At 38.3% G+C, this 15,062-nt stretch overlaps 1 protein-coding gene across 2 annotated transcripts in view; it reads right to left on the bottom strand.

The window, feature by feature from the left end:
• Positions 1-15,062, bottom strand: part of RBL2 (RB transcriptional corepressor like 2) — a 50,572-nt gene that overhangs the window by 21,109 nt on the left and 14,401 nt on the right. For both annotated transcript variants that reach the window (XM_054048865.1, XM_054048866.1), the window contains exons 5-8: positions 6,753-6,881; positions 5,765-5,925; positions 5,584-5,648; positions 2,388-2,574 (exon numbers count right to left, since the gene is read on the bottom strand). In XM_054048865.1, coding sequence (XP_053904840.1) covers positions 2,388-2,574; positions 5,584-5,648; positions 5,765-5,925; positions 6,753-6,881 — 542 coding nt within the window. The remainder of the gene's footprint in view (positions 1-2,387; positions 2,575-5,583; positions 5,649-5,764; positions 5,926-6,752; positions 6,882-15,062) is intronic.

The raw sequence follows: 15,062 nt of genomic DNA, 5'->3' as shown, positions 1-15,062 counted from the left end.
ACCTACAAACTATATACAAAGAAGATAGACAATGGGTTGCAAAGAACCGGTAACCCTCTTGCAATGCAAGGCGAGGTGCTCCAACCAACCATCATAGGCAGTAAGAAGGAACTGAGAGGGCGTAGGGCCGGTGGTGCCTAATATACCAGCGCATTAGCGCGGCACACAAGGGGCTCCACTGCCAACCCTACGGATACCGCTAAGGCAAAAATCTCTGACGACTGTGCACGTGGGCGCACACACCTAGAATGGAATTGACTTGAACAAGATCTCAAAGAAGAAACAAAGTTCTAACACAGCACAGCTGTGGCTACGTACAAGCAGAAGCAGCAAGTTTATAAATTGGTATAACATTTTTAAAAGGTATTATTTAATTGGCAGTTGAACATGTTCTAAATTTACAGCAGAACAATGTATAAAAACAGTGACTGAAGTTTGTTACATGTGGATGTAATGTCAGAACCACAAAGACTGAGGTTTTTATTAAATTGACAATTTAACAATGAGTTAGCCTCATCCTTGTGTAATACATGCACATGTTCTAATATCCGAACAACCACCATGAATATACTGTAGTTGAGATTTTTCAAAGCCATATAAGAGAATTTAGACACATCTCCCATTAGTTTCACTTAGAAAATCTCAATGTATGTCTTTTTACACTGTCTACAAGAGAGAAGGGAAATAAATATAACATTAAAAAGTGGGTCAGTAACCTATCCATGCACAGTGGAAGTGTCCTTTATTTTTTGGGCCCCAAGCTAACAGTGCCTTACCTTCTGGAGAGGCCAGGATAGGTATATATACACCTTTTGAAATGATTATTCTGACAAAACCATGTAAAAGAGGTTTTCCAACTCCCCCCTCAAAGACTCTCTCATACCTGTCTGAGGATTGCACATTGTCAAATAGTACTGCATATTCTGTGAAGTCAGCTATGATGCTCATATATGCCCTGTGTAGCAGATGTCAAGTAGAAGACAATAGTCATCTATATACAGCTACTGAGATGAGAATTAAAAGGCCTACACCTATCTCTATTGGGAAGATGCACACAGACATCAATGGTGTGGGATACAGAATCAGGGTCCAAGCCTTCTGTCTGCATTGCTCATCTCTCTTATTCCACTAGAAATAAGAAAGCTGCATGACAGGCAGGTGCAGCCTGAGGCAGGAATTGACACTGGATGGCTAGTCTAATGTTTGGGGGTCACTTTGGCAAATACCCAAAGTTTGAAAGGAATCATAGAGTGTTCGTTCAGTCGGGCCAATTGAAAAAACAAACATAGCTGCGGTCTAACAAGTAAACAGCTCAACTACAGAGGAGCAGATGTTTGTTTATTAAAAAAAAAAAAAAAAAAAATCTAACAAAAAAACCAAACCAACCAACCAAATAAAAAAAACCCTAGGCCTAAAATCACAAACATTTTCCTATCAGTAGTCTTCACTACTGAAGCAAGGTTTTCTTTCAGCTCTTTAAATCAGACTTGAACTCTAAAACAGTCTCTTCTATAGTCACGAGCCAACTCTCATGAGCATTTCAGCTCAACAACCTCAGAGCAGTCCCTCACGTAAATTACAACAGAGGGTCCTGTGGCACCTTTAAGACTAACAGAAGTATTGGGAGCATAAGCTTTCGTGGGTAAGAACCTCACTTCTTCAGATGCAAGTCTTGCATCTATCTTGTCTTGCATCTGAAGAAGTGAGGTTCTTACCCACGAAAGCTTATGCTCCCAATACTTCTGTTAGTCTTAAAGGTGTCACAGGACCCTCTGTTGCTTTTTACAGATTCAGACTAACACAGCTACCCCTCTGATACTTGTCACGTAAATTAATTAGTACTGATATGCTCTTTGGATGAGCATATAATACTTTTTTTGAGTAAAATAAGATATCCCTCCTAACGGTCTTTCCAGGACTGAATTACTTCAGAATGTTATCTCACTGTAAAGCACACTCTCCTTTTGCATTTCTGTCACCAACAAGCCAAGTAAAGTAAATTAAGTTCATTTTACACAAAGATTTATTAGCAACAAGCTTTTGAAAAGTCTCAACATACGCATAATGTCAAAGAAGAACTGGCAGTGTGAGTAAAAAGAATGTTGTCAGTATAAATGCTGATATAGTTGGCAGCCCTGAAAACACTGCCTGATAAATAATAAAAAAAAAGGTAAATCTAAAATGCATACACTGAACAAAATTAATATTTTAATCTATAATCAGTGATTGTAACAACTGTGCTGTCTGCCATAGGCAAATGAAACAGAGCGGAACAAAAAGTAGTAGCTGTTAAGCAGCTACATCTTTCTTTGACATGACCTTACTCAAATCATCCACTAGACGAAACAAAAACAGCCAGTGTGTAACACCGACCATGTCATACTCACTCTGTCAAAGTGCTGCTGCAGATTATACTTCACTTGCACTCTTTCAGCTGTTTCCATTCCTGAAGCTGTGTTTAGGCACCTTCTCAGAGTTCCAATTTCCTCATCTGCATCCTCCCCCAGAAATATCCGCTCGTCCAGATTTCCAACTGACAAAACATACTCTTCATAGGCTTTGTTGATGGCCTTGCTACAGCAGGGGGAAAAAAACATCAGATACTTAAAACAAAAGCTGTATAAATATCTGTAACAACTGATGGGTTGCTGTTCTATCTACTTATTGTATACATTTATCTGTTACTTCTGCCTGCTGGAAATTTACTGAAGATATTTTTAATACTAATTTAATATTTGAGATTTATGTCATGGGCCATAATATCACAAGTATGATAACAGCAAGAACATATACCTGTCTTTCCTATCCAATTTGACAAGTGGCTATGTCATTTAGTAAAAGCCACAGAGCTAATCGAAAGCAGTATTAGATTTGCCTTAGCCTCCTTGAGCTTTACATACTACTGAGAAATCTGTATTTGCCTGGAAGTTCCTCCGAACTGAGAGCGCCTCCTAGAATGAATCAGGAAGTGATTCTGGGTTTGAAGGCACATGCGTCACCAATAAATCATTTTCAAAAATCCTAAAGGATGTTATGGAAGTTTAAGCATGTTTTTCCCCCATTATAAAAAAGCTTAACTAAAATTTTAGGTACATAATGTTATCCAAAAATTATTTGCGAGTATGACTTAGCAGAAGCAAATAAATTAAAAATAAATTGGAAGTGGGTAATATGAAAAAGTCTGTAAGTGAATAGTTTTTAGAATCAGAGTACATTAAATTAGCAATCAGCTGTCCCTCATGAGAAAACAAAATGAGTAGAACCCCTCATTGCCAGTACCCAGAGAAGGCAAAACAATGTCTGAATTACTTACAAATTGTATGCAACAGGCTAGCTGAGGATTCCTCTAGTGTAAGGAAAACCTTAGGGTAATGAAGACTTCGCATACCAGGCCTCACCTTGTGGCCTCTGGTGAATAATACAGAGGCATGGCTAGGGAGCTGCTGCATTCCAATGATCCCCAACTGCCACAGCGGTCCTTGGGGGCTCATTGCAGCCGAGCAAAACAGAACAGCCAGAATTGCTCTAAATGGCACTGGGACATAATCCATGCCTAAAGGTGGGGAAAACACACCTTTGTGCTGAGCCCTTCCTCTTTCCCGCTCCAATAAGAGTGTGTGTGTGTGTGTGTGTGTGTGTGTGTGTGTGTGTGTGTGTGTGTCTGTGTCTAGGTCTCCCACTGTCTGAAAAGGGGGTGTTACCTCACACAGGCATGTGTGATGCAAGACAGGGTCTATTTCCACAAACTCCTGCCTTTCTTAAGGAGGCATCAGATACACGCCCTCCCCGCCCCCTTCACATTAAAGAAAACTTTTGACTGTTTCATGACAAAGGGGCAAGGCTTTTACTACACCAAGAGAACAGAACCATAGGAACACTCTTTCACTGATCTTGTCTTCCATACAAAAAAGTGTGTTCTTAACTCAAGTTAGCTAACATGAGATAAAATCCTAGTGAAAACAGGGAAGTTTGTAATTTTCACACAAGTTAGCAGGTTGAGTTAAAGACCATGGGAGAGCTTAGCCTTTAACACAATCTTAGAAACTTCCTTGTGTTCGCTAGGATTTTACCTCATATTAGCTTACTCAAGTTAAGAACAGCCTTTTTTTGTAGGGAAGACATGGCCATTAGGACCATGATATTCTGGTGTAAAACTGCTTTTCTTCTGAGTGAAATTTTCAAAAGCACCTAAGTGATCCGATTACTTAGACCCTTGTGAACGTCTCACCTTCCGCCTTTTAAAGAACTCCTTATATTCCTATAACAAGATATTTCTTTAAAAAGTTGATACATTTTTTCTTTGGTGGAGGAATCAAGGGATGATTTTGCTCTGTAAAGGGGATTTTAAAAGATTTTTACTGTGTCTCGAAGTATGTGGAAAATACACATTTGATAAGTAACACAAACATTTGTTAGTAATTCATCCATGATGTACACATCTTCTTTCCTTAAAAGAAGAGTATAAAATTTCTAACTTAGATACTTTTCTCTCAAACGTATACTAAAATTAAATAACTCTGATCCTTGATATTGTTCATGAGAGACCGCCTTCATAGTCCTCTTCTCCCTTACATAATGCTGTGAACCTTACTCACAAATGAGTTTGAAATCATGTGCCTAAATGTTTAGAAAACAACTCTTCATAATTGGAAATAACACGCTCACCTGCCATTCTTCAAAATGGCCTATCAGTGTCCTGCATACCTCTGGACCCAGAACCACTTCCCAATTTACCCTAGAAGGGATTTCTGGACAAACATGGGCTCTTCCGCTGGAGAGCATGGGGGCAGCACTAAGGCAGAACTTTTGATCTAGTACAACCTTCTCATGGGTCTGAGACAACTGCCAGGAGGCATGGCCACATGACAAACATTGAATGGAAAAGAGAAGTAACAGATATCTGTAATCATTTCTGAAGATCTGAGGGGAATAAAATTCATGCCAAGGCTTTTCAATATACAGTACTTTTACTGTCAAATGCATTTCAGTTTGAATACTATCTAGCTCGCAAACAGCCTTTTTAAAAAAAATCATATGAATAGATTTTATTTCAAAGACTTTCATTCAGCAAGTTCATTAGAACAAATGTTATGTCTGAGACCAGTTTGTTTTAAATAATTTCCTCCATTCCCAAACACTTTCAGAGAAATGAGGAAAAAAAAAAAAAGAATCTTTCTGAAAAGATTTGTTTTTCATCATGAAATCCTCCCTCTATATATCCTAATTTATGTTCTCAATATGAAAATAACTGGCTGTGGCTCCACACCTCTCTATTAGACAACACGAATAAAATAACTCTCTCTCTCTTTCTGGTACTCTGATCTCTATGGAAGGGATACTAAAATAATGGAACAGCAAATAATTTCTTCCTCAAGAAGTATGAGCCCTGAAATATGCCTGAAACGGAGATACCTCAAAACAGGAATCTGAAAATTACATTTAATTCAGGACTTCAAGCAGTTACATAAATCAACTAGTTAATATTTTATTACCACTCAAAGGTGAAAACCATAAAAACACACAATGTCAATACAGCTGTTTTTGTTTTGAAATTTGGAAGGAATTTTTATGCAAAACACTCACAAGCTGTCTCCAAAGCTCCCAGGATCTAAAAATCCAGTCAGATTTTCTTCCTTGCCTTTTAAAATCTGTAAGAAAATTTAATACAAATGGTGAATATTTCAGTAATGTGCCATTTTAAAGCCAGTCATTAAGCAGATTTCTTCCCCCTCTACAAGAAATCTTTTAAGTCTATTAGACAAACCTTCTTGTCAAAAAGTTTCCTAATATATGGCTTCCAAAAATGTTCCTTTATGCCTTTGGCATCCAAAACCAAACCATCATGTAAGGAACAGAGTTTTTCAATGATGCAGGGAGGGTCAGAAGATGGTTTATAATCCTTACTGTGAAAGTCTTCAGGAAGGCCTACAAATTAAAGAGAAAAATGTGATATTTAGTTATGTAAATTCCTGTCCTGCTAACCAAATATACCTATATAAAGAACTAACATACTGCAAGACTAAAATAATTAGCCACCCTGAAAAGCACTGATGAATCTTAGAACGTCAACTTAATTTGACAATATTATCAACACTACTTATAAACATTTTTAATTTGTGACAAAGAAAAATAATCACAAACATGTAAAACCATTTTTTTTCCTCTAATGGAAAATTGATCAAATACTTATGAACTGTAAGAATTAGTAAAATATAGCCAAAGAAATGGTCCTAAAAAGAGGCTCCCATCCTCACTAATGCTTAAACTAAGCTAAAATGTGGGAAAATGTTAGAGGCAAATAAGCTAAAAGCTCACTGCACTGAAAACAAAAGTTTAGGACTGAAGAAAAAAATTATATTACTGACTCAATGGAAACATTTCACTATTTAATTATTTGTATGTGTTTATCATGTCAATTTACATTTTGTCACTGTCTATCATCTTTAACAAGAAAGCAGTGGTTGATTTGCGAGCTTCCCTCAATGGTGCTTTCTTTGTAAATGATATTCCTGGCTTCTTTATGCACCATTAATGAATTCCAGTTGTTTATTTCAGAGTATACTGTATAATGGAACCCTGTTAAATTGTACAGCCAGTTAGAGCAAAGAATTAATAGCTTCAAGATGTTTAGTCCTTTTCATGGATCAAGCCAATATTCTATTTTAGTCTCTGCCCTACACAGTCTCAAAAAAAGGATTTAGTTTCAGCAGTTTTCATTGTTTTGGATTGAAGAAAACTTTTTTTCTACATACCTTTAAAGGTAGGATTCAGAAGTTCCCTACGATTAGGACACTGTAGAGCATTTCCATAAACTAGATCCAAAGCACATAGCAAGAGATGGTAGGAATTGACTAAGTCATCACTGATCATGGGAAAATTTCCTATGCGATTAGAAATATACATCGGGTTAATTTACAATAATATCAGCTTCAGAATTCTGAAAACAATTCACTCTTCAGATTTATTCTATAATCATAATGCAGAATCATATCTCTTTGGTGACTGTAATAAATATCTGATAGAAAAAGGGAACGATAAACAGATAAACATTGGGTGTGTTTAGGAATAGTGTTAACTTTACTGGTTATTATTACATTCTGTTTTGAAAACAAAACCAACAAAATGTTAACATAACAAGCTGGATGTTCCAGTCTGCCAAGTTCACTTTGTGGCAGTGAAGCAGAGGAAAAGGAACTTAAAGTGGTCAGAGAGCATCCCTAGTGAATTCACCCACGCAGGAGGAATCTCCACTAGTACAAAGCTGACAAATGTGGCTTTACTGCCGCCTATATCAGCTCCACTGCTTGGCTCTGCCACCTCCTGCACCAGAATCCCTCTGCACCCAGCATGAGAATGCAGGGAGTGCGTCAGAAGAGACAGACAATGCACAGTGGGGAGAGGCTTTCCTTATTTTATATACTTTTATGTAGTTTTTTATTTATCCCTTCCAAATTGAAGAGTCCTAATAATAACAACCTCCAATTTCATCATATGGAAGTCTATCCATGACTCCAATCAGATTTGTTGACCTTCTCTACCATATTCTTTTTCTGCAGTATCTTTTTTGAGGGGTGATGATCGGAACTGAACACAGTATTCCAAATGAGAACATACAACTTATATAATGCCATTATAATATTTTCAGTATTGTTCTCTATAACTTAAATACAGACTAATTGCGTTTACTTTTTTGATTCCTGTTATGCTCGGAGATGTTTCATTGAGTGTGGTGGTATAACATATGTACACTAGAAGAGAAAAGAGCTGTGCACTTAGTAGACGTCTTCACTGAGTTATCCACATCGTGATAAGTTAATTTAGAACACATCAATGTGTACATATAATTCAGATTTACTTTTTAAGATGCATTTCCTTGTATTAGCCCACTACTACATTACCAGTCTATTGAAATTCTGCATTAAGTTCTCTCCTCCACACTAGGTTCCATATTTGTTAAAAGATAGTCATTTCATCACTGCATCTTTTCAGTAAGAACAACACTTTTGATGGTAGAAGCGGTTTAAGACCTCCAAAATTTTCAGGAGAGGGGTGGCAGGCAGGGCAGTAGGGAAAAGAGGAGCCAACTATGTTGCTTTCCTACTTCTCTCTGTAAAACACCCTTCCAACCTCAGTTTTGGAGCACTATGGCCTGGTCTACACTGCAGGGGTGGGGGAAGGGAGATCTAAGTTAGTCAACTTCAGCTACAATTAGATTGGCTTACTGATGTGCCTCCACAGCGGTAAGTCAACTGCTGCTGCTCCCCCATCGGTGGAGTACAGGAGTCGACAGGAGAGTGCTTGGGGGTCAACAACCCTGACTCCCCTACATGTCCTTGAGGTTTCCCAGCTCTCTGGGTCTGTCAGAGTACAGAACCATCATAAACTTTGTCAGGTAGCCTGAAATCTGCTGTCTGCCCTTATTACCCTAACATCACCTCCATGCCAATTGGCAACAGGTTCACTGTTCTAGAACAACAACTCCTATCAGGCCTGACAAACTCATTACACCGAACACTTTGCTGTCATAGTCTTTATCTGTAAAGAATGTTGTGTGCTATCTTAAATGAAAGCCAGGATCATTAATATTGTGAAATGTATGTACTGACTATATTTGAAAAGTTGTGTCTATATACCTCAAATATGTTCTTATAGTATGTTTCAAGGTGTTACTCCCCAGCAGAGATGAAAAACTGGTTTTGCCTGACTAAAGCATGTGCCTAGGTTCATACATAGAGTAAGCATTGCAAGCCAAACATAATGGCAGTTACACATTTGTATTTCAAGTGAACAGAGTCTGAAGACAACTTGGAGCCAGCATACCTGAAACAACAGGGGGTTATCCTGACTCTGGGATTAAAACGGCGAGTTTTGGGGGAGTATAAGGACAAGCAAAAAAGTCATTTTGGTATCCATTTACTGAGGAAACCCCTTCTAGGGTGTAGGATATTCATGAAAATTTGGATCCTGGTTTTGACTGAAAACCAGCAGCTCTATCAAAGAATGAATCCTTGAAAGAAAAGCTACAATATAGGAAAGAACCATTAATAAGTGTAGATGTAGGATTGCGTTTTATGTTTCGTTTGATATGTGTCACTAGTTCTGTTTTCACTAATCTTCTCTCGGTATCTCTTAAATCTAAATCTTTATTAATAAGCTTCTGATTGTTTTCGCTATAAATAAATTTCAGTGCTGTAATGTTAAAACAATCATAAGTTGCACAAGCAAAGCTGCATGTACACTGTCGCTCTGGAGACAGCTTACTTGGTATTTCTCAGAGCATCCAGTGGTTAAGCAGTGGACACTACAGGGAGTACTCTGAGGACTAGGGGGTTCGTGTTTACCTAGCTGAAACCTGCACAGAGGGAGCGAGGTTTGTAGAGACTTGGAAGTCAGTGCAGAGACTGTTGGTTTCAAGGAGCTGACCCACAGCAGGCACAGAAAAGGCTGCTTTATGCTAAGAGCAGGTAGTGGTGAGGTACCCTCTCAACCCTAGGTACCTCTGGGGAGCATCACTCCATCCTTCTACAGTAATTTAGAAAAGTCCCCTCTCTGCATGTGTGCCTCCTGCCCTCTTCTCCTACCCTCACTTGGATGGTCTAGTAAAGGGGTTCTCAAACTTCATTGCAACGCGACTCCCTTCTGACAACAAAAATCACTACACGACCCCAGGAGGAGGGACCAAGGCCTGAGCCCACCCAATCCCTGGGCAGGGGGACCCAGAGCCCAAGTCCGATGGCCCCTGGTGGGAAGGCGGGGCAAAGCCGAAGCCCAAAGGCTTCAGCCTCAGGCACGGGGCCTGTAACCTGAGCCTCGCCACTCAGGCTGTGGGGCTCGCTAGACCCAGGCCTCAGCAAGTCTAAGATAGCCCTGACGACCCCATTAAAACAGGGTTGCGACCCACTTCAGGGTCCCAACCCACAGTTTGAGAACCCCTGGTCTAGTGATTTGCTGTGATTGGGGAAAAGACAGGGTGGGCTGAGGAAGAAAGGGAAAATAAGATCTGCTACAACTATCTCCACACCCAGGGGAGGAATGGAAAAGAATGTGATGCTACAATATACCATCTGGGAAGAGGAAGAATATGATGAATCTAGGATCACTGCAGAAGGTCTGGGATGGGATTGAATGCTGGGGCAAAATTAGGAAGAAGAAATGTTAGGCAGGAGAGAATCAGGGTTGCTGCTATGGCGAGAGTGGCTGGTAGTTAGGAGTTCAAGTTCATGCCCTGAAAAGTCAGCTCTTCTTCCCATCAATCTTAGATGTCAGATTTACCAGACACACAGATGAACATGATTTGTTGGGGGAAGAGTCTTTTGGTGTTTCTTATATTTTTTCAGGGTAATAAATTCCCCATTCTCAAGAGGTTACTGTAATATTTTATGCTTTTACACTTTTAATTGCTTTCCAAATTATTTAAGCTCTTGTGATTGAGATCCTAATCATTCAGGCTCCTTCATATAGCATAAGAGGGACAGAGTGGCATAAAGGGGCCCTTAAAGCTCACAAACTAGCCCGGGGAAGATTATCTTGATGCAGATATGGTGGAAACAGCCAGGACCCCTTCCGAAATCCTGTCACGTAAGGAGTGTGGCCAAGACTGCATAGTTTCTGGGCAGCCCTGAGGCCCACAGGGCAGACTGGGGAGGCAGCAGTAATTTACTTGCCCAGGGCTATCTAAATTATATCAGGGGCCTGTCCAACTCCTGGAACGGCCCATGATTAGGAGGATGCAAAAGTCATGTAAAGCCCCTTTAATTCTCCCCCCCAGCCAGGGTTCAAGTACCACGCTGCACCTCCAAAAAATTGCATAAAATTGCACTCTAGTTCAGTAATCAGAATAAATGGAGTTACATTCTGTCACCACTTTTAAAAAAAATAAAGACTTTTCCATCACGTCCTAATTAAGGGAAGTTATTCCCTTACTCTCAGTTTATGGGAAAGCACAATATTTAAATTGAACATTCTCCTTGCCTGAATCCAGTGGGAATTCTGGTTTCCTTTATTCCAACCTGAAATTCTTATGTTACCTGCCTGATAATACGTGCTTCTAAACTTGAAGCAAATACCTTCCCCTCTTCTTATAGTAACTGTAAAATCTTTAAAAAACAAAAAACAAAACAAAACAAAACTTGAGGGCTTATAAAGACCCTCCAGAATCCAGTAGCGTTTTATCTAACTTCCCAAAGAAAATCCTAGAGCATATAGGATGAATAAGGAATATGAAAGCGTAATTTCACACACACACACACACACACAGTACATCACTCAGTCAACCTTCTTAGACAGTTTATTTCATCCTAGCTTTCTTCGAGAAGTTTTGCAGAAGACGAGGACAGGCTAGCCTTATAAAGTGAATCTATTGTATCAGTTATATGTACACACAAATAGGTACTTATGTTCTATATAGGCACATCAAAAATGACATGACATTTTGAACTTCTCTATATGTTTCTTGGTTCATCAGTACTGACAATAATAAAAAATGTACTTTATAATCCAAGCCCTGGCCAAAGTGAGCTAATTCACAGAGCGACAGAAAAGGGTTACATATGTTACGACAATGTCATCTGCATAGGAAATGATTTTGTTCTGGAGTTTCAATTTTGGGTTCTGCAATATTTTCTTTAATTATAATGTTTTCAGCTCCTGGTTATTTTCGATTGCTAAGGCAAATAAGAATGGCAATAGATATGCTAGATCTCTAGTTTCCTTTTAAAAGTAGTATTTCTCAAGGGAGAAAGTTATTTACAAATGTGCATGGTTTAAAATGGTTAGCTCTTTGTGTACAAGACATTCACTTGTTTTCTGAATTTTATCAGCTTTGTTGGCTGTTAATAGGTATGCCTACCTGAAAGTTGTTAAAAACATAGTGTTGCCAACTCTCTCAATTTAATCACGAGTCCAAATGCTTTTCTTAAAACTCCAGCTCCTGAAATCAGGTGATTGAGAGAATCTCAGCTATCATTAAAAAGTTGCCAGCCCTCATGATTGCAGAGAAAACTTTGAACACAAGTCCTCTAGAGGCTCAAAAAAATGGAACACAAATAAAAAGAATCCCAACTCATTATTTTAAAAATCTCATGATTTTTTAAGCCAATCGTTGTTTTAGGGGCTTCAGTTTGGGAACACAGAAGCATACAGCTTTCACACCACATCAAAGGTAAATTTTATGGGATACATATTCAGAATTATATTTTGATTTCTCAGTGGTTAATATATTGATCTTTAACCCCTAGAAAAATAATGGAACTCTAAAAATCAATCGCTATGGACTTGAAAAACTAAATTCACCAATTACTTTAATTTCCTTTATTAAATAGGTGATTCCTCTAAGCTATTCATTAACTGTCTTTTCTGCCTGTCATTGATGCTTAAAGTTCCATAAAAAGAACTGTAAATTGTGTAAGATAAAGATATATAAAGGCAAATACATGTAAATTAGAATACATGTTTCCTTTGATATAAAAATCATTAGGCTAATTAGAACAAATTGGATCAAACTCTTCCAATTCTGTATATCCTGAATGTTCTTTTATTTAAGTGTTATACTCTTTATTTACAGATCTATTTGCAAGCAATTAAACAAATGTCAGAACAAGGCAAGCTCTAGAAATGATACCGTGTTTACTTTTTATTAATTAAGTAGGTGCTGTGTCGCAGCAGTAAAATGAAAGCCTAAGTTAAGTAAAACAATAATCATGGACAGCATCACAGTCAAGAATAAATCTAATTTTAAGGGCACCAAAAGATTATTCCAAGCTATATTTCCCTCGTCCATAGCATTTCAAACAATGGTCTACTATATTCCCCTTCCCAGATCAAAACCAAATTACATTCTGCTCAATACAGTAAGAAAAACAACGCTCTATTTCCATTTTAACTGAAAACAAACCAAGAGAGATAGTTTAAAGAGTGATTCTCTAACAAGCAAGATAAAGAGCAACATAAACAGCAATGACACTAGATTACAATATCTTAGTACTAATCTTATAAATAAAATAAAACCAGTCACTGACTTACTTTGCTCCAGACAAAAAAAGGTTTAAACAAGCAAATCTGCTGTATTTTCTGCACTGGAAAAGGAAGTTGCACACACTGCTCTTCAGCCTGGGAAGCTTGTTGCACAGACAAGCCCCAACTTGTCATCGATGTGTGGTTGCCATGATAAGGATAATGGTCAACCCTCAAAACAAAATAAGCAACTTTCAAAGCAAAAAAGTGCCTTTAATGACCCTGAAGGTCAATTTAATGTAATAATCTTTGTTGTCCCATTTTTATATCACTACTAATTCTGTGTTTTAGGCTAGGGATAGCTCAGTGGTTTGAGCATCGGCCTGCTAAATCCTTGAGGGGGCCATGTAGGGTTTTGGGGCAAAATCAGTACTTGGTCCTGCTAGTGAAGGCAGGGGGCTGGACTCGATGACCTTTCAAGGTCCCTTCCAGTTTTAGGAGATAGGATATCTCCATTAATTTATTTATTTAGGATGCTATAGGTTATATGGCACCTATGCCAGGCCAGATTAATTTAAATCAAAGGGATTTAAATCAACAATTTTATCATGATTTCAAAGACCAAGCAAGAAACCTTGACCTAAACATTGATTTAAAAAGGTATAATCTCATATATTAGCATAACCATAAAAACATGCAGATTTGAAACTGACTACAGCTTTTACACTAAATTTGGTGCTTTTTGCTAAGCAGGAGCATACACTGTGTATCTACACATTTATTTAAGCAATTATACAGCTCAATATACATAACTACCTTAAATTGTGTTGAAAAGATACTGAAGTTTGAATGAATTAGTCCAAATGGATAAAATATTCTCTCTGCACCTACTAGCTAAACTGAAACCAAAAATAATTAAAGCAAAAGCATTTCTGCACAACAGAAACGGAAAATACTTGACATTCAGAAAAATGTACCGGTAAATAACAGTGTTTCTTCTACTGTAAAGAATGAAATATACCTATATACTTAATGCAATATGATACTGCAATACGAGGCTTGATTTGACCCCAAATTCAGAGACGTTACCCCCGATTCTACATATATTTTAAAAGCAGCTTCCTTTTCTCATCTTGCATGAGTGAGCCCTCCTCAAATGTATTTAAAATGATACAGATTATAGTAAGTATAGGCTTTAACACAGGTTATCATAATATCAAATTCTATTTTAAAAAGGATTATTTTAAAAAGAAAATGCATTTTAATTTACACTAAAACAATCCAATTTTTATTTTTATTTTTTTTTAAAAAGTCAATTTTTATCCACCCTGATCTCTTCTATTCTAGGCAGCCAAGTTAACCTATGAATCAGAAGTTGCTCACCACTGAAAGCACCAGCTCAAAATTCCATAGCTAGTCAAAAATGTTAATTATAAATCCAGCAGACGCAAATGACAAAACACCTACCCCGCATTCCTCAGCGGTTTCAGGGGTGGCAAAGCTTTGTCTGGGCCAGCAGAAAAAAGAGAAAACTCTTGGCCTATTTAAGGATTGCCCCCCTTTCCGTTTCCTCCCATCCTTCTGGAAACTCAGACTTCTTGTGGACTTGAGGAATGAGGGTAGTGGCAGACTGGCTGGATACAAGAGTAACCGGCATAAGCCTGTTGTTCTCCAATGCACCCAAGGGAAGGTCTTATGAACCCTGCACCCTTCCTGGGGGCACTATTCTGCACTGGGAAGAAATTCTAATCCAAATTGGAGATGTGGGGGACAAACCTGGTTTTGGGGACTTACGGGCTTTATTACCTTTTTGGTGCGAGGAAATAATTTTTTCCCTCTCACTGCCAGACTGGCCTGGAGAGAGGTTTGTGGGGGTATGTGTTTTTTTGTTTTTTGTTCTCAGCAACCCAGGCATGGTGGGGTAGGTTAGATTAAAAAATTCATTTTGTTGCAACATGGCAGATACCCAGTGTAGGTAATTATTAAATGCGGAGTCCAGTTCCCTGATAAATCAGAATTGGAGCAGATTACGAAAAGGCAACTGCTAAAGGAGAGAAATGGATACAGCAATGTCTGGTACAGCAAGGAGAAGTTTTGATTAAATTCTTTAA

Source organism: Malaclemys terrapin, chromosome 14 (genome assembly GCF_027887155.1).
Source record: "Malaclemys terrapin pileata isolate rMalTer1 chromosome 14, rMalTer1.hap1, whole genome shotgun sequence".
Lineage (NCBI taxonomy): Eukaryota > Metazoa > Chordata > Testudines > Emydidae > Malaclemys > Malaclemys terrapin.
This window is presented reverse-complemented; position numbering and strand designations above follow the sequence as displayed.